Genomic DNA, 22,261 nt, shown 5'->3' with positions numbered 1-22,261 from the left:
ACTGTTTGAATCTGTTCTGAAACCCACATCTCCTCTCCTTTTCACCCCACCCAAGTTAGCCAGCTCCCCCAGAGAAGGACATGCACACACACGAAGGAACTAAATACAAAATCAAATACTTTAATGAAATTAGGGAGCAGGGAAAGAACAGCTCAGATATACCACTAAAACTGATACTGCTGGCTGTGTACTCATTTCTTACATCTTCTGTTTTAACAAGCAAGCAGAATGACAAACTACGAATTCTTCAAAGTTTCAAATATCCTGAGTAGAGAGTTGTGTTTTTTTTTTTTAAACCACATAAAATGCATATATATGAAACTTCTCTATTTATGAGCTGGTGTCCTGCACTCAGCATTGCACAGATAAAAATATACTACTTTCAATACACAGATCTAAATACTTCACATTTTTAAATCAGAATTCTCTACACAAGTTTTAGGTTGACAGAATTCAAGTTCTGAATTTTCAGTATAATAGCTTTAACTTGTATTCAACACATGTTTATTTACAATGTGGATAAAGTGTAAGGGTACCTAGTAAGGCCATATTACCATATTGTACTGTTAAACACTGCAAAATATATACACAAGTACAACCTAATATAGGCAGAAGTTCTAAAAATCACTTTTCTTGGTTTAACGTCATTGAGTTTCAGTATGGAGAAAAAAAAGAGACAGCTTGTAGTTAGCACCAAGCTACACCAATAGTTTAATTAAATAAACATTTTGAGCTTTCTTTCAGCTCCATCCAGAAGGGCTGTGAACAAAGAAGAGGCCCACTCTCAATCTCCTTGTGGAGGCCGTAGCTGCCCATCGTCTGTTCTACCACTAACTCTTCTTACAGGGATGGACCCAGTGCCAACTTCCAAGGACGGGCCCCAATGCCCAACTAGACAGTTGTTGGGGGAACCAAACCGTCTTACCTGATTCTATCTTCAGTCTCATTACCATGTCCATTAAATGACCATTCCCTTTTAAATTCATGCTTAACAAGTTAAGGAACAAATAAAGCAGAGATGATGGTCACACATCAGTCCAGACACCAACTCACCCAGGCTATGGGATAAGAGAAGGGAGCCATGGCCCTGTCTGCAAACAAAGGGAGAAGGAACCACTGCTGCCGACGCCCTCATCTCCTGTGCCTGCTGTGTCCAGGGTGTTCTCGTTCATAGCGATGGCCAGTTCGCTCATAGGACCGAGAACGCTCCCGCCTCTGATCCCTGTAGTAATGACTCTTCTTCTTGTATTTCCCAGAATTATCAGAGCGTTCCCTGGATCGGCTTCTAGAACGTGACGAGCTCCGGCTTCGAGACTTCCGGGGTTTCTGGGCTGCGTACTTATAGTCCTTTGATTTTTTGTAGTTCCTCATCTTGGAGCCCTTGTAAGAACCACCGTGGTTGGCCTGTCTTGGGGGAGAATCACTGCGGCTCCTGGAGCGGCTTTGGGACTTAGAACCACTGGATGTTGAACAGCTTTCACTTTTCCTAAAGAAAAAGAGCCCCCAATGACACAGCTACACTACAAAACCTATTTCCCTCAAGGGACCCAAAGCTCCACACTAGATGAACTACTGGGGGAGAGGCATGGGGAAGGCCAATAGAAACAAGCCACGCGTACCTCCTCTTAGGAGATGCAGATCTGGACTGTGACCGTGAATAGCTCTGGTCTCGGCTTCCACTTCGACTTCGACTTTCTCTGCCTTTTGGCAAGCTGTGAAAGGGAAAGTCTCGTGAGGCAGACAAGCACAACCACCAAAGGGCTCAAAAGCACCCCCCACCCTGGCCAAAGGCCTCACCCATTCACCGGACTGTTGGATTTGGCCCTCTTGGCACCCTCCATTTTTCTTTTGGCGTTCTTCATTGCTTGCACAGAAAGGGGGGAAGGTTTATTCCCTTTGCTTTCTTTGGGGGATTCTAAGAAGACAAATGTAAGAAATTACACAACAATCAAGGCTTCCGAGAGAACTTTAACACATAAGCAGATTCTCCGTTAATCCTCCTTCCCTACCCCACACCAGAGCTCCAAACCGAGGTAATTGTCACGCCTCTGAAATGTCACGGGGAGCACAGAACGGCTGAAGGGTAAACCTGGGGGGCAGAGGGAGCAATGGGCATGGGCATTCCAAGGCCCTGGAGGCTCCGTTAGACACAAAACATGGCACATGAGCCTCAGCAGAGAACATCATTTGGTGAATCCTGTGTCTCCCCGTATGGAAGTCTCCAAAAGGTAATTCTATGAAAAGAACTGAATGCTTCTCCTCCAGGCCTTCCTTCCCCCCCGGACTTACTGATTGGCCTCTCCATCTGTCCCTCACACAGCTTTCCATAGGGTTCCTGAAGCTGACTTCTGACCATGGGTTCCCTAGAACCTCAAGGATCAAAGACAAATCTGTGTGACATTGAAAGCTCTTCACAAGCGTGCTCTGATGTGCCTTTCCAGGCTGGTTACACAAGGCCACCTTGCTGCTTCTGACTGGCACTTCCTGCCCCCATCCATGCTTTTGCAGATTCCCACCCCCCACCCCCAGCCTGGAACGAACCCCCTTCAACTAGATACACATCTGCCCCATTCAAAACTCAGTTCAAGCATCACATTCTACATGGAAACCTTTTCCTGATTCCCTAGCTGCTGACCTGCCATGTAGGCTGGTATTCATCCCTGATGCTTGGGGCTTCAGAAAGGCTTACTAAATTCTGGCTCATCAACTGACCCTGTAACCAAAGGGCTTTTTGGATAGATCACTACAACTTCATGTATCAAGAACAGAAAGAAGGAGAAGCAGCAGCAGCACTATCTAGAAGAGCCAGGAGGAGACAGACTTCAGGAAGCATTAACTCGCTAAAGGGCACCCGATTCTAGAAGCAGCTCTTTTGGGGAGTTACAGGCCCCTTCTCAGAATGCTTTCAGATATATAAAAAACACAGGATTCCAAAGGAAACCAGACACAGAAGTGCCGCCACATCAGAAAACACAAGTCCACAGCCCCAGAGGAAGAGGTCTCTACAAAGACACATGCGACGTCTTCTCAATACAACAATGGAGCCACAAGAGCAAACCTCTTATTTAAAAAAGAGAGAGAGAGAAGAGCAAACTTCACCAGAGACTCACCTATTTTAGGAACAGGGGAAAAGCCGGAGGCGTTGTCTGGAATGGGAGTCCCATCAGCGAGCAGGCCCTTAGCTTGGGCTTTGGCTTCTTCAATGGCGTGTTTCTTCTTTTCAACTTCACTCTCTAAATATGTGAGGTCAACCTATGAAAACACCAGCCACCAAAAAGGCAAGAAAAAGGTGCAATGGTCAAGCACAATTAAGAGGAAAAACAGCACAGCAAAACTGTTTAGCAGAAAAACAAAGTAAACCTTTTTCCGAGTATAAAGCAACAAAATTTTTAAGCAGATTTCTTGGATCTCTTCCTCAGATGCTCCAAACAACAGAAACCAATGGGGACGATTAGGAAGAGGAATCTAGAAAAATGAACACCAACGTCAATATTGACACCCTTACAGTACCAGGTGTATAAAACGGATGGAGACACAGGATGGTTGGTATTATTTCCCAAAACCCAGCATTACTCTAGTAAGAATATTCTTTTTATTATTTTTTAAAATCCCGTCAGAAGCTTAAATACAGGGGCAGCTAGGTGGTGCAGTGGATAAAGCAGCAGCCCCGGATTCAGGAGGACCTACCTAAGTTCAAATCCGGCCCCAGACACTTACAGTTACTGGCTGTGTGACCTTGGGCAAGTCACTTAACCCTCACTGCCCCACCCAAAAAGAAAAAAAGAAACTTCAATACAATCAGTTATCCACTGATCTACAAAATTACAAGTTCACAAAAGCCAGGAAAGGTAATTCAATTATTTTCATTTATCCAGCAGAATAAAATGTGTCACGCAAAACCAACTCATCTTCTGGGAACCACCACCATCTCAACCACCCATTTTACACAGGAGAAGTCAAATACAAACCTCTAATGTCCTAGCAGCAAGATAGATGCAAGCACAGGCAATGCTCTCTGGCTGGAACCTTACAAAGACATCTGTTCGAAGGCTATCATTCATATAGTTCCTAAAAGTCAAACACAAAAGAATTGCAACTCCCCAAGGCACTGCTGAGTATGTCTGCATTCACTATAAATCACTCCATTTCTAAGCATTCTACCTCTAAATCTGAGGGCTAGACAGTCCTGTAAATCTCAAGAGTTAATGGAGGGTCATTAAAATAAATTTCTTCTGGACACAGGGTAGGAGGGGAGGGACAATCAATTTTCTTTTTTTTTTTTTAAAGCTGACTTTGTCAGATAATACTGTTATGAAAGAGAACCAATTTTAACTTTACTTTTCCCTGCTAAGACTACTGGCCTGCTCTCATGCAAAAGCACAACGCTTTGGAAAGACAACATCTACCATAATGGTTAAAAATATTCGATTAAAGGAATTTATGCTCAATCTCCGTAGTGCAGAGAAGCATGCAAACTCAAGCCATCAGCTGAGCACTGGTCCCTTCTGGAGTTCTTCCGAGATTAGCCATCCTCCTCTTCCCTGTAGTTCCTTTGCATCAGAAAAATGTTTGGGTTTTTTTGGCTTGTTTGTTTTTGTTTTTCAACCTGTCCATTTCCCAGGAAGGACTGATTCACGGCATCCGGGATAGAATCCATTTTGATGGGAAAAACGCCCTTGTGTGTAATTCGGATATATGGGAACATCATGCAGAGGAAGGCTCAATACCCAAAGTGAAATCCTCTTCGCAGGTTTATCAAAGAATCGTTTCCAAATTGTCCCATTTCAACAAGGAGTCTTAAAATGAACATTCACAGAATCAGACAATGGCAATAAAACACTGGAAGTTTCACAGTCAGTAAGCACATATAAAAACTATAATGCAATTTAAAAGTTATTAATCAAAGTACAAAAGGTTTGTATCTAAACAGGATGTAAAATATTAATTTACTACATTATGAACATATTGCTTCAGAGAAAGGCACTTAAAATTTAATATACTAAAATCAGACCTTGGGCATCTGGCTGTAGATCAAGTATGGTGAAAGGTAAGAGTTGAGCCCAGGAGAACAATGTTATGATTTAAGTTATGATTTACGACTCCAAAGAGTTTTTAAAGCCTAGTCATGGATTCCCTTGTGTTCAAGTAACGGTCATGGGCCAGACCATCAGACCATGATCTCTACTATCATCTCTTCCTGAACTCCAAGGCAGCATTAAAAGCATCTACTGCCCACCGACAAGTTTCTATGAATTTCATTAAAATGTTAAAACTGTAAATCCAGGAAGGCAATCTATCTGGCTACAAAAGGTGTTGCTTTAAGCATCAATAATAAACAAAATAAAGTAACCACTAGACTGGGAAATCCCACACTACAAGGTAACTGTACATTTGTTGGTCAGTAGGAACTTATTATTTTTTTTGCCAGTAAACAGATCATTTTAAACATTTTAGCTACAGTGATTTTCTTCTTTAATCAAAACAGCCACAAACAATAAATGTGCCCAATTCATTTTCCTTATAAAGTCCTAAAATACAAAACAATTAAGAACATTTAAAAAGTAGAATATTTGTACTTAGTGCTGTACTTGAAATTTACAATGTTTAAGTAAGTATATCAAAGTTTAAAGGTGTATACCTTTTGCTAGACTATAGCTGTTGCTGAAAAAGTGCAACTCAAGAATTTTTAGCAATGTATGGCTGAGCAAAGACAAACTGGACCACAGGCTATTACTATCAATCTGGATGGGTACCAGTTAACCAGTATGTCACACTTTTGAACCACCCCACCACCACCCCTTCCAGTTTTGCAAAGAAAAAGGTAGCACACCTTTAATATACAGGTACAGCAGCTTTAAAGTGACAAAATTTAAGACAGTTATAAAATCTAATAAATACAATTGTCAAAGCACAACAAAAAAATGAACAAGAAAAAAAAGTCAAAGATAACCACAAGAAGCAGTCGGCCAGTTACTATACTATCGTATATACCACCTGTCTAGAGCCAGCCTTCTCTGGAGAGCCTGCATTGGATTGACTGAAGACGGCAGCTATCCCTGCACCAAAGCGCTTGGACAGCAGAGGAGAAGTCTTAGTCACTTACCCTCAGAGGCTACCCTTTGATTAAAAGAGTACAGAAAAGAAAAGTCAAAATAGGTTCTCCATCAAACAAGTAATAGCACCAGACAGTTCAGTCAGCAGAAATATGACCCTTAATAGATTTAACTCCATGAAAAAAAACCAAACCACAAAACACAAAAAACCCACACACACTAAACTGTCAAATCAAAATTTGCTTCAAGCATATGCACTGCTAAAAATCAACACCTGGAATTTTAGGAAATTCTTCTGTCCCTCTCCTTCCTCCCACAGATATTTAACAGAGAAGCAGATAGAAAGTTTCATAACAGATGTTGAGCCACTACCCTAGGTCTACTTGAGTGTCTCTGAGATCCATCCCTGTATTATGTCCAGTGCTCCAAGTCAATGGGTGAGGGGGTAGGGTTACTAAGTACTTCCTTATTATGTACTTTGCCCCAAGGAAAGACCACTTGAACCCTTTCACTTCAGAGGAAGGGAAAGCAATGGAAAATAGGGAGGAAATGGGGGAGGAGGATATACACTACCTTACCATTAAGACAGTGCCTGAAATTTTAAGAAGCTGATCGGAAATCTACACAGCAGACTGGGGCACTTCAGACAACTGTGGAGCCCACAACCAAAGTCATGGGATAGACTACCCACTGCCCAAAGTGCCTCAAACCAACATATTTCTGCCACTGCCCTTGCTGGTCTCTTAAAACAAAAAAAATCAACTTACCATGAGGTCTGGACCAGGTGTTGATTACGCTCACATTCTAACACCTGAAGGTACATAACGATTATCTGGAAGATATGGGTCATTCAGTTATTACCAAGAATCTTTAGGGCCAAGAGTTTAGTTTATAGGGGTAACCATGCAGCAAATGAGATCATCATGCTAGATTTCAAGGAGTGGCTTCATGATGGTATATCCAGACAGACAGACAGCACTGTTGGATGCTGAGCATTGGCTGAATGATACACACTCCCTGCTTTGCGGTGCACTGGGATGCTCAAGTGAAGGTGTAGCTGTACCCTACCAAGCATGCCTCACCTCCACATGAGGCAGCTCTAGTCTAATTTCTGCTCTCAATTCGATTTCCACCGTGGGATTAGCTTCTTCTACACATCTCGATGACTATTTTTGCACAGTAACAGCAAGGACTATTCCCATTAAAAGCCAAACGGTATTTTTTAAAAATCTAAAGCCAGTAGATCTAGGTAAGGAACACTCCAATGACCAATATTAAATTTCTAATCTAAGCCTTGTTTAATCACAGTCCAGTTAATGGCACAGGAGGAAAAAAACCTCTCCCATTGTTGGGGGTAGCAGAATACTCAAGTGCATGAGCCACGCTCCTGTAGTTGGCACAATCGATTGACTTCTCTATAAGAGAAAAGGGCTCTTGGAACTCTGACAATTCAAGGTGGGAAAGAGAAAGAGCATCACTAAGTCCGTTTTATTAAGTCAGCAGCAGTGACAACAAATGAGGATAAACAAAAATGCTTCCACCCCAAAGGAGTTAGTGTACATTTTTACAGTAGAATCATCTAGTTGGCAATCTTTAGAAATCTGGTAGGATTACTGTGCTATTGATAGAAACTGGAAAACCAACTCAAGTTCTGGTGTGTCTTCATTCATTGGTGAGAGTGGAGAAATGTGATTTTTTATTTCTTGGCTAAAATGGCACAAATTGGGACCATGAGTGTTGATGTAAGTTGAGTATAATGGGAGCATGGATTCAGGAACCACTTTATGTTATAAGTAAATATACTAACCTTATGAGGGTGCTTTACATGGACACAGAACCCCAACTCCTTCAAAACTCTTCTCTCAGCCTTTATAATTTGGTTCTTCAAATTAACATAATCCTGATCCAACAGCAGAGGTACAGGTTTCCTACAATAAATTCCCCACAGTCAAATGGAACAATTAAAACCACCATTGTATATATCTATAACAGATGTCATTATGTATGTATATTGCAAACATCATACCCAGGACCCAATGCAACCTCCTTTCCCCTAAGAATGTGAACAACTCTCCTTCAGCCCTTATCTTTAACCTCTTCCTTGCATCTATCAAGAAATCAAGTTCTAATTTCAATGGTCTAGACACACAGGCACTGAGAAATGCTGGCAGATTTAACTTGTGTCACTAAAACACTGTAATAACTTCTGAAATGTGCAGTGAAAGAAAGTCCAATAATCTAATAAATGAAATTATTACATTCTGAAAATGGCTTTCATCCACCTAGAGATTACAAAGTACTTAGCTAAGAACATCAGAGTATCTTTTCAACCACTAAAAACCACTGGAGGGGCAGCTAGGTGGTGCAGTAGATAAAGCACTGGCCCTGGAGTCAGGAGGACCTGACACTGTGTGACCCTAGGCAAGTCACTTAACCCCAACTGCCTCACTAAAAAAACAAACAAAAAACACTGGAAAGCCAAAAGAGATGGCAAAGGAAATGAAAACCAATAGGTGTAATTCAGTTCAAAAGTAACAAGCCAGACTTACTAACTGTTGCTTATCAAAGCCAAAGTATCTTATCTGGGTTCAAATCACTGCTCTATTAAGCAGGACCAGTGTGAGCTTGTACAAACCCTTTAATCTCAATGGGCGTACCATTTTGGCACAATATTGGGACAGATGGCCTTTCATCACCCCTATAATCCAAATAAAACTAGGGTTCTTCAGAGCAGATAAAAAAACCCATCTCCAATAACACTTACTTTTTCTCCCTCAAATGACGAAGTCGATGAAACACATTAATTACGTCCCTTATCCGTCTTGGAGCCTCTTCTATTTTGGAGGCCAGATGAACACAGGCCATTGATACATGCTGAAATATAAGTATTGCAACATACTGATGTTTTGCTCAAATCTGGAACTGTGATCGCCTCCATCAGCTTAAGGAGGGCTAATAAGAGAAAATGGCAGGTAAATACAAGTAACAGAACAATTTGTAAGATAAGCAGCGCTTTACAACTTACATGGCTTATCAAACATAATGAAGCAAAAATACTTAATCTACTGAGGATACCTTGTTTTTATAATTAGGACAAAAAGCAAGTGTGTTATTAAGCTTCACATATTAAAATCTTATGTATTTAGCTTGAAATACAATTGAGGAAAGGGGAAAAGGTCCTACTTACCTCCATGGAATGCTTCACAAAGGATTTGGTATAAAAGAACCGTTGAAACAACACCTGCCCTGTAGCCATGGCCACCTAGAAAGGGAAAAGAATTCAATATTATGTTTTCAAAAGTACTGTTCAGGATTTGCCAAAATCTTCTCAATTAGTTTAAAAATAAAAAGGCATTGGGTCTGGTATGACTCACTGTGTTCAAGAGGTTAGAAAATAAAAAAAACTTCTCCTGCCCATGGTTAGTGATCCACCCATACTTCCCAATATCAGAATTAGAACTGCCTTAAAACCAAGAAAAATCAATCTCCAAACACTTAGACAAAGAAACAATGCTCTACCCCACCCCACATGTCACACTTCTTAAACATTAAATAAGGAGAACTGGCTGGAGCTGCCTCAAGTGCTTCCCACACACTAAGCCCCATTTCTAAGGGCCTAAGCCAAGAGGCCATGCCGCTAAAATCCAGCAACAGGGGAGCTGGAGAAAACTAGGACCTGGGATGAGTAAGGAAAGGAGAACAAGTTGGGAAGGAGGGAGGGAGGTGACAAAGGAGGCAGACACTTGAGCAATCCTTGACTGGGGCCAGTTGCACAATACTGGGCAGCAGAGGACAGCTGGGGAAAACCCATTATTATTCAAGGGTAGCGACTGTTTTTAGTTTTGTTTCCCTATCTCCAGAACATCTGGCAGGGCAGGCCCCATATTACCCAAAAAGCCATCTATGCAAACACCCTTCTCCTTGTAAAAGGGCCCTCCCTCTACCAATATTTCTCAGAATCTCAACCTAACCACAGTAAGATGTTTTTTCTATTTGTTGTGGTCCCTCCTCCAGGTCTTAAAAAAAATAAGCAGCTAGTAGAATACAAGAACTTGGGGCAGCTAGGTGGCACAGAGGATAGAGCACTGACCCTGGATTCAGGAGGACCTGAGTTTAAATCTGGCCTCAGACACTTGACACTTACTAGCTGCGTGACCCTGGGCAAGTCACTTAACCCCAACCGCCTCACCAAAACAAACAAAAAGCCTTCTCTTCCCAGAGGAGACATTACAGCCTACCCACAGTCCTCTCCTTTCCCTCCTTGGGGCTGAGCCACAACAGTCTCCCCACCCCTTTACCTAGGTTCCCCCCTTATTAGTTTTCTGTTGGTTTCCTTTATTTTTTATTGGGGGGGAGGGTGTTTGGCACCCTCCTGATTAAAACCCTCTCAACTCTACTTTTTCTTGGGATCTGCTGTCAGTTTCTCAGTGCCTTCATTAAGTGTCCTCCTCTTTTGTGGGGAGAAGGGAAGTTATTTCTAGTGTTCCAGGTTCAAGGTTCTAGACCAACGTGAGACCTTCCTCATTTTACAGAAGAGGAAACAAGACCAGAAACGTTAGACGACTTAGGATGATTGATAGGACCATGCGCTGGAAGGGACCCCAATGAAACCATAGAAACCAAGCTTTCATTTTTACACAAGAGGAAACCGAGGCCCAGAAAGAATCTCAGTCGAGATCCAGAATCACAGGAACTTCCCAACCCCTCGAGTGCGAACCCTTTATTTTACACAATAGGAGACCGGGGCTCAGAAAGGGTTCGGGCGCCTAAGCCCACAGTTTGGAGGCTGAAAGGGGCCTGAAATGCCACCAAGTACCAACCGCTCATTTCGCACCGGAGGAAACTGAGGCCGGGGAGGTCAGGGGTCCGTGACACGGGGGTCCGTGACACGGAGTGTCCTCCCCCCTCCCCAACTCCGCATGAAAAAGCCACCGCCCTGTAGGACGGTCGTTTGGGACTTGGGCCTAGGCTTTCTAGGGGTTTTCCCGGATGCCCCCCCACCCCCGCCCCGCTGGCGCTCGGTGGGTGCGGTCTCCCCGGGCCCCACGCCCGGCTTTGTCCCGGGCGGCTCCGGGAACAAAGGACCAGGCCGGGCCACCTCCCTCCCCTCCCCCAAACCCTTCCCCCGCCCATGACGGGCTCGCGCCTGCGCGCTGGCCGCCGGGTGGGGCGGCGGCGGTTACCTCGGACTCGCGACTTCCTCCCTCCCCTCCCGTCCCGTCCTTCCCCTCCGGCTCCCTATCCCCCCCCCCCCGCCTCCCCTCCCCCCCTCCCCCCAGGCCAGCCCGGCCGAGCCCCGTACAGACCTGCGGCAGGCGCAGCAGGATGCCGGCCGCCTGGATAAGTTCGCAGCCCACGACGCGCAGGCCGGTTTCGGTGTCGGGGTCCAGGCCGCTCGACATGGACGGCGTGAAGCGCAGCTTGTCGTCGGGCAGCAGGCAGTTCTCAAGCGTGATGAGCACGCCAGAGTACAGCCGGTCCCCGATCAACACGCCCGAACCCGAGCCGCCCGAGCCCGCCGCCGACGCCGCTCCCCCGGCCCCGCCGCCCGAGCCCGAGCCCGAGCCGGCCGCCGACGCCGCTCCGCCGGCCCCCGAACCCGCCGCGGCCGCCGCCACAGCCGGGGCTCCCGCAGCTGCCGCCGCCGCCGCCATCTTGGGTCTTCTTCGTGCTTCTGGCCCCCGCCCGGCGGCGCCTCTCTGCGCCCGCCCGCCCCCGAGGACTCCATTGGCCGCCGCCGCTCGGCCCCCACCGCCGCCGCGCGCCGCGATTGGCTGCGGCGCGCGTCACTCGGGCCGCTCGCTCTGACTCACGGGCCGGGAATTCGGCGCGGGCGGGGGAAGTGGGGCACGTTACCCAGCGTGCATTGCGGCGCCTCCGCCTACGGTTCTCCCTTCTCCCCCTCCCGTCTCCCATAATGCCCCACGAGGGTAGCTTGTCCGTCGAGGCCTCTGTGCTCCGTACTCCATCCCAGTGGCGGAGCCCGAGTTGGCTAAAACCTCGTTCCTGGGCCTTTGTCCCCTCCCCACCAGGGACGAGATCAGAGACGTGACAAGTCACGCTGCCTAGAGTGCTGGATTAAGAAGCGCAGCTCCGAAGCCAGTCTCGGCACTGGTGCCGGCCATTTAATCTCCGAGCCTCAGTTTCCTCCTCTGTAAATTCCTACTTGATAATAACAATAAAATATCGATGTAGCGCCTTAAGGTTTGCAAAACACTGTAGCCCGTCTGGGTCGACAAGCCCCGATTAAACACCCACCAAACCTCGGTTGCTGTGCCAAGGCTAGGGATACGGGGCAAGGGGAAAGGCCCCCCCACCTCCTGCCCCCAACCCCCGGGAGCTCACCGCCCGATGAACAAGAACATGCCTTCCCAACAACCCTGGAAGTGAGGTGCTATCATCCCTATAACTCCCCATTTTACAGTTCAGGAAACTGAGGCAGAGTGTGGCTGAGTGAGCCGCTCAGGCTCACAGCTGGGTGAGCGGTGAGACATCATCTGAATTCAGATCTTGCCGACTCCAGACCCAGGGCTTCACCCGAAGAAAGTGACAGCTTCTTCAGCGGAAGCCACGTGCTGGGCATCCAAATTGAAGGGGATTTTAGAATAGTTTAATATTTGGTAACTATTTCGATACAATTGGCTTCCTTTGGAACCCTCGTGTTTTTGGTGTTTTGGTTTTTTTTACTTAAAAACATGACTCTGAGAAGGGAGGGAGGGTACACATAGACATCACAAACCACCAGAGGGGCCCCCGATACCAAAGATCCCAGTGCTAGAAAGACAGCCCCCAAGATCCCTTTCAGCTCCAGATCTAGGGTGCCAGCCACGACCCCTCCGGTTACCCAGGCACAAAACCCCATGGTCTCCCTGGGCTCTGTCCCCCCTGCTGCCCCACAGTTGGAGAGTCTTCTAGGTTCTAAACTCCACACGACTCCTGTGGATCGCCCTCTGAACACCCTCATTCAGGAGCTCATCGCCAGGGGCTATTGTAATTCCCTCCCCTATACAGTGTGTCCTCCACCCAGCTGCCTCGATGCCCTATTCCCAAAGCCCTGCCAGCCCTATGTACGAACTGAGCTGTTGGCATTTATGGCATAAAATCCAAGAAGGGCCAATTCCAGGCACCGCCCAAAAGTAAACAATTGCCAGAAATGGGAAAACGCTGCTCCAGGGGAACAAGACAATGGGGGTTAAGTGACTTGCCCAGGGTCACAGGCTAGTGAGATGAAATTTGAACTCAGGTCCTCCTGACTCTAGAGCCAATGCTCTACTGCACCACCTAGCCGCCCTAGTTGGCAGCTCACAACCCAGTTGCCTCAAAACATGGGGGGGGCATCTCTAATCATCCCCATGTATATCTTGCCACCGAACCCAAATGTCTCTAGAGGAGAGAGGTGAGGTTGTTGACCTTGCACAGCCCTGCCTCACTGAAATCCAATTCACTGCAAGTGATGACATCACCTTCCCTGTGTCATGGTCCTCTTTGAGAACAAAGGACAAACAACAAGGGAATAGACAAAAATAATCAACACAGCACTTTAAAAAATATATTGATGCCTTTTGTTTTTGTATCACAATTTTATTGAAAGGAGATCACCTCCTCCAAATTGCACAATCCTTTGTAGCAAAGGGGATTATACTTTTAAAAACCTACTATGTGCAAGACACTGTGCTAAGCAATTTACAAATATTAATCTCCTTTGATCCTCACAATTAGCCTTGAAGGTGAGTGATATTATTATCCTCATTTTATAGATAAGGAAACTGAGACAAATAAAGGCTAAATGACTTTGCCCAGGATCACACAGCTAGTAAGTGTCCAAAGCCGAATTTACAAACATTTAAGCAAAAGATGTTCTTAGTTCTGTTTATAAGCTACATAGAGGCTTTGAGCCAATGGAAAATCTTTTTCTTTTTCTTTTTTTTTTTTTGGTGAGGCAATTGGTGTTAAGTGACTTGCCCAGGGTCACACAGCTAGTACATGTCAAGTGTCTGAGGCCGAATTTGAACTTTATTTATTTGAGCTTTATCCACTGCGCCACCTAGCTGCCCCCAATGGAAAAATCAAATGTCTAGTAGGTGATAGCATCTATACAGCACTGGAAGGATGGTTAGGGGACTTAGATGCTTTATGTTTTATTTGAGGGACTAATAAGTAAGAATTCCTCATCTTCCTCATTTTACAGATGAAGAAACTGAAACCCAGTGGTTGTGACTTTTCTACGATCACACAGAGAGAGTCAGGATTGGAACCCAGACTTCTGGATCAGGAGGTCTCTTGAAGTATGGACCTCTTAAGGGGAATAATCGTACATTAAATTCCTCTCTAAGGAATAGTCGTACATTAAATCTAAAAACTCTGACTTATTTAGAATTTAAGGGGAAAATATAGTATATCCAATCCTTCAATGGTTCAAGAAGGTAAGCACTCTGAGGGCAAGGAGTAAGGTTTTATTTCTTGTGTTGGGGACCAGTGGCGTCCATAGAGTAGGTGCTGAATATATCTGCTTGTTGTTGTGAACTGAATAATTGAATAATTTCATCCCTGAATTCCTTGTGGTCTCCTTTTTTCATTTGTTTGTTTTTTATTTTTGTTTCTATTTTATATATTTTTAAAAAATTTTTATTTTACATAGGCAGGGTACCCTTCCAGTTGTTTGCAGTTTGGATTCCTCTAACACAGGGACCTTCATGATCTGCAGTCTTTAAGCATCCCCAGAATGTAATGTCAGTCAGTAACAGGCTGCAGCTCTTGCAAGACTTGGTTCTTCAGGGGGTGCTGAAGTCAACTGGGTTTTAACCCTCTGGAATTTAGCTGGGCTGGTGTGGTGTCAGCTAACAGGTGAAGGCCATCCCTCAGTCTATCACTCAAGCCTTCCCAGTTAGAGGGGATCAGATGGAGCTCTGGAAGCTAAGGCTCAAGAAGCCAAGGCCACAAAAATGTGTGAAGCCCACTAGACTGTAGCATGTTGTTCTAGGCCCCCAGATGGGAACAAATAACACAGAAAACAGCCCCATGCCCCCCCCCCCAAAAAAAAAACAGATGTTGTAGGCTGCCCTCCTACCCCAGTGTTCCCTTTACTCTGGGCTCAGACCAGATCAAGGCCTCCCCAAAACCCAAGCTTAAAGGTGCTCTTCAATCTGATCCTGAAACATTCCAACCACTTTATGGAGGTCCCTTTCCAATGATGAAATTGTGTCCTAGGTCCTCGATGAGGCACGGTGGGAGTTGGCATGGAACAACAGCACTGAATTGGAAATCGGGTCTGGGGTTCAAATCCTGACCACTCACCAGATGTGTGATATAGGGCAAATTGCTTCCCTGTGTGGGCCTTGGTTTCCCCATTTGTAAAACGAACAGGTGGAACAAAATGACCCTGGAGCTCAAATTGCAGCTTGTGAGGTGTCTCCTGCTCCCCACCCCCCACTGCCAGGACCGTTCTCTCACTCCCATCCACTCTCTACCTTTTATGTGCCTGGCCTCCCCTTTTTTTGGCCTTTGTTCCCCCAGTAGTTAGCACAATGCCTCCAGGGACACCATAAGCATTTAATAAATGCTTCTTGCCTGGCTTTTTAATGCCACAGAAATAGAGGTTAGAGCTGGAAAAACCTTTGGACACCCCCTAGTCTAACCCTTCATTGTAGGTGAGGGAAATGGGGCTCAGAAGAGAAGTGACTCACTCCAGGTCAGAAACTGAGGGCAGAGCAGGGCCTAGAAACCAGCCTTGTGACCTTGGCTTTCCTGATGACTCTGTCATGAGTGAATTGGTTCTTGAATATCCTCATTTAAAGAATTAATTCGCACACATTCCAGAGTTAAAGTTTTTATTCGACAGGAGAGGATGTCGCTGGGAGAAGCTTAAAACTTCAGCTCCTGGGGAGGAGTATATTTAAGATCTCTTCCTCCTTGAGCCAGAGGAGTGTTTTTATAGGGGACTAGATGGGGGAGAAATTACAACTGTTGGGGAATAGGGATGCTTGAAACAACTGGGATCAGGTTCCTAACTTGGGGTTATCATTACCACTTGGTCCTTTCTACTCATGTAGTGAGCACAACTGGCTTCCAATTAGGCTCCTGCTATAAATTTCAAGGTGCCTAATTTTCTGAGTACCATTGACACGTTTCATTATCTAGTTGATTAACCACTTTGCTTTTCCAAGGGAAGAGTACCCTACTACTGACCCCAGCAAGTTGATCAATCATGTTATTTCTCAGAGAAAGAGCATCTAACACGGCCCATGCCTTCAATTTGGAAGTCTTTCTTTACCCAGGCAGGGTGTGCCCCAAGAAGACTTTTAACACCAGATGAATGACTGGGATGCCAGGGGAATGATCTACCACAATATCTATGTTACAAAAGCTTTATTTTATAATCTCTTCCAGAATACATTTTTTAAATTTGTCCCTTGTTTAAGAGAAGACACACTGAATGAATCCTTCCAGGTTTCTGGTATAAAAAGGGTTCCCCCCATCCTCCCACCTGGTCAAAGCCCAGCTCCCTTCCCGGGCTGTTGAGCTCCTGAAATGTGAAAAGACGTGATTATGAAAGAACTTGACTAGCTCGGCGAGGCTCTTAGACTGCACATTTTGTTATTGGTGGAACTGAGTTACCCCACGTCCTTCCTGGGGCGCAGTGCCCTGGTGGTGGTGGCCATGGCCCTGGCACCTTCACTGATAATGCACCACCCGGGAGAAGATCCCCACCGGCTCCTTCTTGTCCCCCAGGGCAGCTACCAGGCCTTCTTCTCTCCTCCTCTTGGCCAGAGCAGCCAAAGACTTAAAAGTCTTGGGTTCGTAAATAGCCAGGTCAGCAAGGACTTTCCTGTTGAGTTCCACCTGACACTGGGGAGAAAAGAAATCCCATCACACACACACTGACATCACAGAGCAGGGACTCTACCAAGCTGGACAGGGGCTCGGAGGCCACAGTACCCAGTGGTCAGGCAGAAGTGGTCAGTGGAAGGCCACCTCACATGAAGGGCCCCCCACTTCTGGATCACTTCACCAGGAGGTTTCCATCCACTGAACCACAAACGGCTCTTTGTAGCTTTTCCACCTGAGGGGAACACAGTAGGTGCCTAATTGCACCCATAATTCTAGCTTCTGTGGCCAGGCAGAAGACTTGAAAACAGCTCGTTTCCCGCTTCTGACTGAGGTTATTTTCCCTCCAGACCAAAAACATCCCACAGTGCTCCAATGCTCCCCCTCCCTCCGCTCCTGTTGGTCAGTGCTCAGAAGGAAAACACCATCCCAGCAGGACAAGGACAAAGGAGGACGAGCATGCCTGGCTCATTCTGTCTCAGCTGAGGGCCTTACACATGCTCACAGCTTCAACCGTGGGGAACTTGTACCCCTCAGAAAGTTCAACATGAAGGTGGGAGGCGCCTCTTTGCTGGACGGCCCATCTGGAGCTCCAGGTGTTGGGGGGGTGACCCCTCCCCAAGAAGTTGCAGAGAAAGGCCTCCTAAGAGAGGCCCCTGGCCTTGTCCCAAGGGACTTTGTGAAGGACCGGACAGTATCTGCTCTGGTCTGTCTGTCTTTCACACTGTGATGATGATTAACCACTGCCCCTGAGGTAGCTCTCCGACATCCATCAAGCGTGAGCATGTACAGGGAGCTTTACCATCGGCAGAGCACAATCCTGGCAGCGGGCACAATGGGTGGGCTCAGCCTTACTTTACAGACAAGCAAACTGAGGGATGAGCTGGCTGGCTTGCCTGTAGGCACACAGCTGCTCCAGTGTCAGAAGCAGGATCTGAACCTTGGGTCTTGCTGACACCTCACCAGATGACCTCAATGTACACTGAGCACCAGCCCACAGGGACCGAGTGAATGCCTGGCCTTGTTCAACAGAACTGTGCTCTGTTCATGCCTCCCCGCTCCTCGGGCAGCCTGAAGCTCTGAACTGAACTCTGAGTCCTTCCCCTGACCAGCTGACCATCTCCCAGGAGGGGACCCAGCCCCAAGTGGACAGATGGAACATGATGTTCCAGCCCACCCAAGCACTCTGAGAAAACATGAGCCATCAAACAGCACTGCGGGGAGGATGCAGGTGGGATTTTTAGAGAGAAGATAAGGCAGAGTAGGGACATCATGAGGTGGCCAGCTGAGGGAGGCCTCAGCTTCCTGCCAAGAAAACTGGTGAGGTTTTATCTAAAAGGACCTGCCTAAACTGTGCCTTCAGAAAGCCGCTCCAAGTGACCGAGAGGTCCTTGTCGGGGAGGCTGGCCCAGCGGGGCAGTGACCTCACTCCTCGAAGCACAAGCCCAGGAGGGGACAACACACCTTACAGGATTTCTCCCCTGCCCCCCATGAAACCATTTCCTCCTGAAACTCCCCTTTTGTAAAGCCAAGAAAAACGACAAGCTGACCTAGGAGCAGGCAGGACCCAGCCCACCCACCCACCATGCCACCATGGTTTCCATTTCTGAGGTGCTCCTTGGGGATTTGGGGGAAGAACAAGGATGTACATCCACCCCCACCCCAAACAGCCAAATGAATCCCAACATTCAGGACGGCAATGTGGCCCCCAACAGTGACGCGTGAGCTGCAATGTGGAACTGCTGTGAGCTGTGACTGCCCTGGAGCCCCCCCCCCCCAGCCCTGTCCTACAGGGGTTTACCTCATTACAGCCAGCACTGTGACATACCTTGATTAGACTGCTGATAAATGATGGGTACTTCAAGCCGTGTTCTGGAAGCAGCTGTAATTCGATTAATCACAGCTGAAATCAGAAAATACAGAAAAGAACTTATTGCAGATTGAACAGAAAAGACACCAACGGTGAATGCAGTCGGTGACTTGCTTCAGCTCCCAAGGAAAGGGGGCAGCTTGTGTCTCCTCAACCAACATCACCTGCCCCCCAAACACCAGAGGCTCCTGACTCAGTCATCTCAGAAAACAGGACACTGCTGCTCCCCTCTTGCTAAGCTGCCTTTCAGCATGGTCTCCTGACCTGCCGTATCTCATCTGCTCTGCTGGAGCCACTTGAGCATTCCTGTGTCCCCAAGGGAGGGGGGGGGGGTCTTAAGCAAAAGCAGGGGGCGGTTTAGATGATCCAAACAAAACAAATGCCACCATATAATACCTCAGCTCAAGTCCCACCTGGGGCAGAAGAGAGTAACAGTGGGACCTCAGGGCACATCCCTTTACCCCCCTCAGTCCAAACCCCCCTGCCCAAACAAACAGGTCCCCACCAGGTCTGGTCCAATGAATTGGGGAGGGGGTAGCTGCCATCTCTGCCCCCTCAAACCCCCCCACCTTTTACTCACTGTTCTCAGTTCTTCTTCTTTAGTTTCCTGGCATGGGTACACTTCACGAAGGCTCTGTTCACAGCCCTGACAGCCAGCCGGTAGCATCGATTCTTCCTTCCCCGAAAGTGCTAAGTTAGAGAGAGGACACGGCCATCATGACTGGTGATGCCCACATTCAAGAGGCAGCTGCTGTGCGCTGTGGGGGTGGGAGCCCCTCGAGCACACAGGGCCCTGCAGTCGGCCAGCCAGGAAGACGCTGCCCTCTCTGCTTGCAGGTGGCTCGGATACAGATGATGAGAGAGCTGATGCAACAATTGCAGGGGGTGGGGGTGGGGGGCCGGGCAGGTCTCTCGCCACATTGTTCCCACACATAATCAGACGCAGCCAGGAGCCTGCCTGTAGTCGTCCACTGACGCTCTGTTTTCACATAAGAGTCATTTCTGCACAGAGATGTCCTTTCCTTCTCCCCAGTCCCTCCCACATGCCCCCAAAAAACAAATCAATACAGATGCGCAGGGCGCTGGGCCCGATGGTGCCCAAGCCTCTCTGCTGAGCAGAGAGGGGTCTCATTCTCATTCAGGATGAGCATGGGGGGGGGCCTCTTACAAGTGGCTGTCCTCCAGCCCCGCCCCCCTAGTTCAAAGGGCCTCCTGAACACAAGCCCGCCCCCAAATGGCCTGTGGGAGGATGGGCAGGAGAACTGTGTGGTCCAGCTGGGTGACGTGGGAGGGAGCAGAGTACAAAGATGGAACAGGTCGAGCAGGGAGAAAAGACTAGTGAACAGGGGAGAAGCAGGCGGCAGCCAGAAGGGGGCAGGCCACATGACAGGGAAGGGTAGTGGTAGAGGCTGAGAGCTGAAGGGGGGCAGCAAGGGCCAGGCAGGCCGGCCTGGGGGGTGGAGGCAGACTCAAGCAGGATAAAGGGGGCAGAAGAGAGGGAGGGGAATGGGAAAAGGAGGCACTGAGGGAGGACAGAGGGAGAAAGGAACCCGGTGGAAGACACTGCCAGATCCTCCCCCTTTCTACCCTCTATGATTTGTCCTAGGTCCCCTTCTCTCCACTCACCCAGCCCCCCTCCCATTGGGCCCTCCCCGTCTAGGAGCCAGGACTGGTATAATAGTGGGCTAAGGGGCTTCTCTGCCTCGGTCTCTCCCCCACCCATTCCAGTCCATCTTCCCGACAGAGCAGACAAAGTCATTTTTCTAAAGGGGTGGGTCTGACCTCATCCCCCACCCCAGTGGATGGAGCACTGGGCCGGGAGTAAGGGAGAGCAGAGTCTAAATCGGGCCTTAGGCACTTCCTAGCTGGGTGACCCTGGGCAAGTCACTTCACCCTGTCTGCCTCGGTTTCCTCAACTACAAACATGGGGCTAAAAACCCCAGGGTTGCTGTGAGGAGGCAATGAGCTTATCAGCACGGGGGCTTGGCACACAGTAGGTGCTTAATAAGTGCTTCTTCCCTCCCCTGCTATTATTTGCCCCATTTTACAGATAGGGAAATGAAGCAAGCAGGCAAAGCAACTCCAGGAGTCTTTAACCTGGAGTGTCTGAAGTTCCACAAACAATTTTTGTAATTGGGTTGAAATAGAAGGGTTTCCTCTGTAACCCTGCGAAACATAATCTACGGGTTAAAGCTAAAGCGGTTACCCTTCTCAGCCGTGACACACAAAGGGTCAAGAACCTCAGTTATATGGGAACCTACTATGCGCCAGGGACCCTGCTAAATGCTTTCTGCCCATGTTATCTCATGTAATCCCCACGACGAAGCTGGGAGGTGGGTGCTACGAGGATCCCCATTTACAGCTGGGGAAACTGAGGCAGGGGCGTCTTTTGTTTTGTTTTGTTTTGTTTTGAGTGATGTGCCCAGGAGCACTAAGATCGGGCAACCAACACTTGCTAAGGGGGAGGGGCCTCGGACAAAGAGGGGAGAAGCGGGGGAGGGGCATCGGAGAAGGAAGGGGGAGGAGCCAGGGAGGAGCCATGATGGACGAGGGGAGGGGCCATGAGATCAGAAAGGGGCGGGGCCTCACTAGGTGGAAGGGGAGGGGCTAGAGAGGAGAGGGCGGGGGAGGGGAGAGGGGGAGGGGAGGAGGCCTAGAGCGGGAGAGGAGGCGGGGAGGGGGCCTCGGGCCGGTGGCGCTCACCCGGGCGTACTGCAGCACGTCCTGGAGCCCGCCAGAAGCGATCGTGTGAGGCGGGGCGCGCACCCTCAGCGGCGCGGTGAGCAGCACCATGGCTCCCTGGCTATTATGGGCAGTGTGTACCCCGGCTGGCGGCGGCCATGTAAAGGACGCCGGAAGCGGCGGAGCCTCGAACACTTCCGGGGGCGTCCCCGCCTCCGACAGCATGTACTTCCGGGAAGCGGGGCGGAGCCAGCCGCCTCGTCTCCTCCTTCCTTTCCCCCCCCCCCCCCCTCCGCAGGATCTGGGGAAGAGCTTCCAGGACCGGAGCTCCCGCCCCTTGTCTGGGGCTTCAGTTTCCCCGCGTGTATAAGGAAGCAGTGAGAACATCTCTAAGCGTCCTCAGGCGAAGCAAGCCCGGGACCTGGGCGGCCGCCTCCGTAAAATGGGCACCAATCACCCTGCCTTTGTCCGGTCCTTGGCCCAGCTCAGACGGGTCACTCCCCTGCTCAGGAACCTCCAGGGGCTCTCTATTGCCCCTAGAACAGAGGATCTGGGCCCAGGCCCCGAGGATAGACGTCACGTTACAAGGGATTCTGTGAACTTGAATGGGGGGGAAAGGGGCCTCTTTATTCTCATCAGCCTCAGAATGGGATTTAGCATGTCCTCCCATTCGAGGCAGCACAGACCTTGTTATCCTGAGAAGTCAGACTGAGGGCGTGCGTTCAAATCCACCCCTTTCAGACGCTTCCTAGCTGTGACCTTGAGCAAGTCGAATTCCCTTCTGGCAGCCTCAGTTTCCTCATTTGTAAAATAGGAATAGGTGGTTGTAAGA

At 48.2% G+C, this 22,261-nt stretch overlaps 3 protein-coding genes across 4 annotated transcripts; all 3 read right to left on the bottom strand.

Annotated features, from left to right (window-relative positions):
- Positions 1-100: 100 nt before the first annotated feature.
- On the bottom strand, positions 101-6,097 carry CCNL2 (cyclin L2). 2 transcript variants are annotated; one of them, XM_043991614.1, is made up of 7 exons: positions 3,969-6,097; positions 3,361-3,465; positions 3,111-3,252; positions 2,290-2,370; positions 1,798-1,915; positions 1,620-1,712; positions 101-1,486 (listed from the first exon to the last, which is right to left on the bottom strand). In XM_043991614.1, exons 1-7 carry the CDS (start codon positions 4,125-4,127, stop codon positions 1,132-1,134), a joined length of 1,053 nt encoding a protein of 350 aa, XP_043847549.1. In that variant the 5' UTR covers positions 4,128-6,097; the 3' UTR covers positions 101-1,131. The 2 variants fall into 2 exon arrangements, with proteins under 2 accessions (XP_043847549.1, XP_043847550.1); XM_043991615.1 differs by lacking the exon at positions 2,290-2,370.
- LOC122748183 (cyclin-L2-like) lies at positions 4,663-12,915 on the bottom strand. Its single transcript, XM_043993865.1, has 9 exons — positions 12,776-12,915; positions 11,910-12,126; positions 11,360-11,827; positions 9,241-9,315; positions 8,818-8,927; positions 7,861-7,981; positions 6,821-6,885; positions 6,104-6,117; positions 4,663-4,796 (listed from the first exon to the last, which is right to left on the bottom strand). The coding sequence occupies exons 1-9, from the start codon at positions 12,913-12,915 to the stop codon at positions 4,756-4,758; spliced, it is 1,251 nt and encodes a 416-aa protein (XP_043849800.1). The 3' UTR covers positions 4,663-4,755.
- Positions 12,916-16,403: 3,488 nt separating this feature from the next.
- On the bottom strand, positions 16,404-21,635 carry MRPL20 (mitochondrial ribosomal protein L20). Its single transcript, XM_043998193.1, is given in 6 exon segments — positions 16,404-16,898; positions 18,706-18,751; positions 18,753-18,780; positions 18,925-18,932; positions 19,328-19,437; positions 21,451-21,635. Coding segments are annotated over 6 exon segments (456 nt in total). The 5' UTR covers positions 21,541-21,635; the 3' UTR covers positions 16,404-16,724.
- Positions 21,636-22,261: the final 626 nt, after the last annotated feature.

The sequence above is a fragment of the Dromiciops gliroides genome, chromosome 3, assembly GCF_019393635.1.
Source record: "Dromiciops gliroides isolate mDroGli1 chromosome 3, mDroGli1.pri, whole genome shotgun sequence".
Classification (NCBI taxonomy): Eukaryota; Metazoa; Chordata; class Mammalia; order Microbiotheria; family Microbiotheriidae; genus Dromiciops; species Dromiciops gliroides.
The sequence above is the reverse complement of the archived record's forward strand: the minus strand, read 5'-3'. Positions and strand labels throughout refer to the sequence as shown.

Excerpts from the sequence above, each read along its gene's own strand:
- CCNL2 (XM_043991614.1), bottom strand. The coding sequence starts at position 4,127 with ATGCAGACATACTCAGCAGTGCCTTGGGGAGTTGCAATTCTTTTGTGT. Across the intron at positions 3,253-3,360 it reads TGCTTTATACTCGGAAAAAG|GTTGACCTCACATATTTAGA; the intron begins GTTTACTTTGTT and ends GTGTTTTCATAG. Across the intron at positions 1,713-1,797 it reads TCCAACAGTCCGGTGAATGG|CTTGCCAAAAGGCAGAGAAA; the intron begins GTGAGGCCTTTG and ends TCCCTTTCACAG.
- LOC122748183 (XM_043993865.1), bottom strand. The coding sequence starts at position 12,915 with ATGGGGTTTTGTGCCTGGGTAACCGGAGGGGTCGTGGCTGGCACCCTA. Across the intron at positions 9,316-11,359 it reads TCCTGCTGCGCCTGCCGCAG|GTGGCCATGGCTACAGGGCA; the intron begins GTCTGTACGGGG and ends TTCCCTTTCTAG. Across the intron at positions 8,928-9,240 it reads TTGTGAAGCATTCCATGGAG|CATGTATCAATGGCCTGTGT; the intron begins GTAAGTAGGACC and ends CTTATATTTCAG.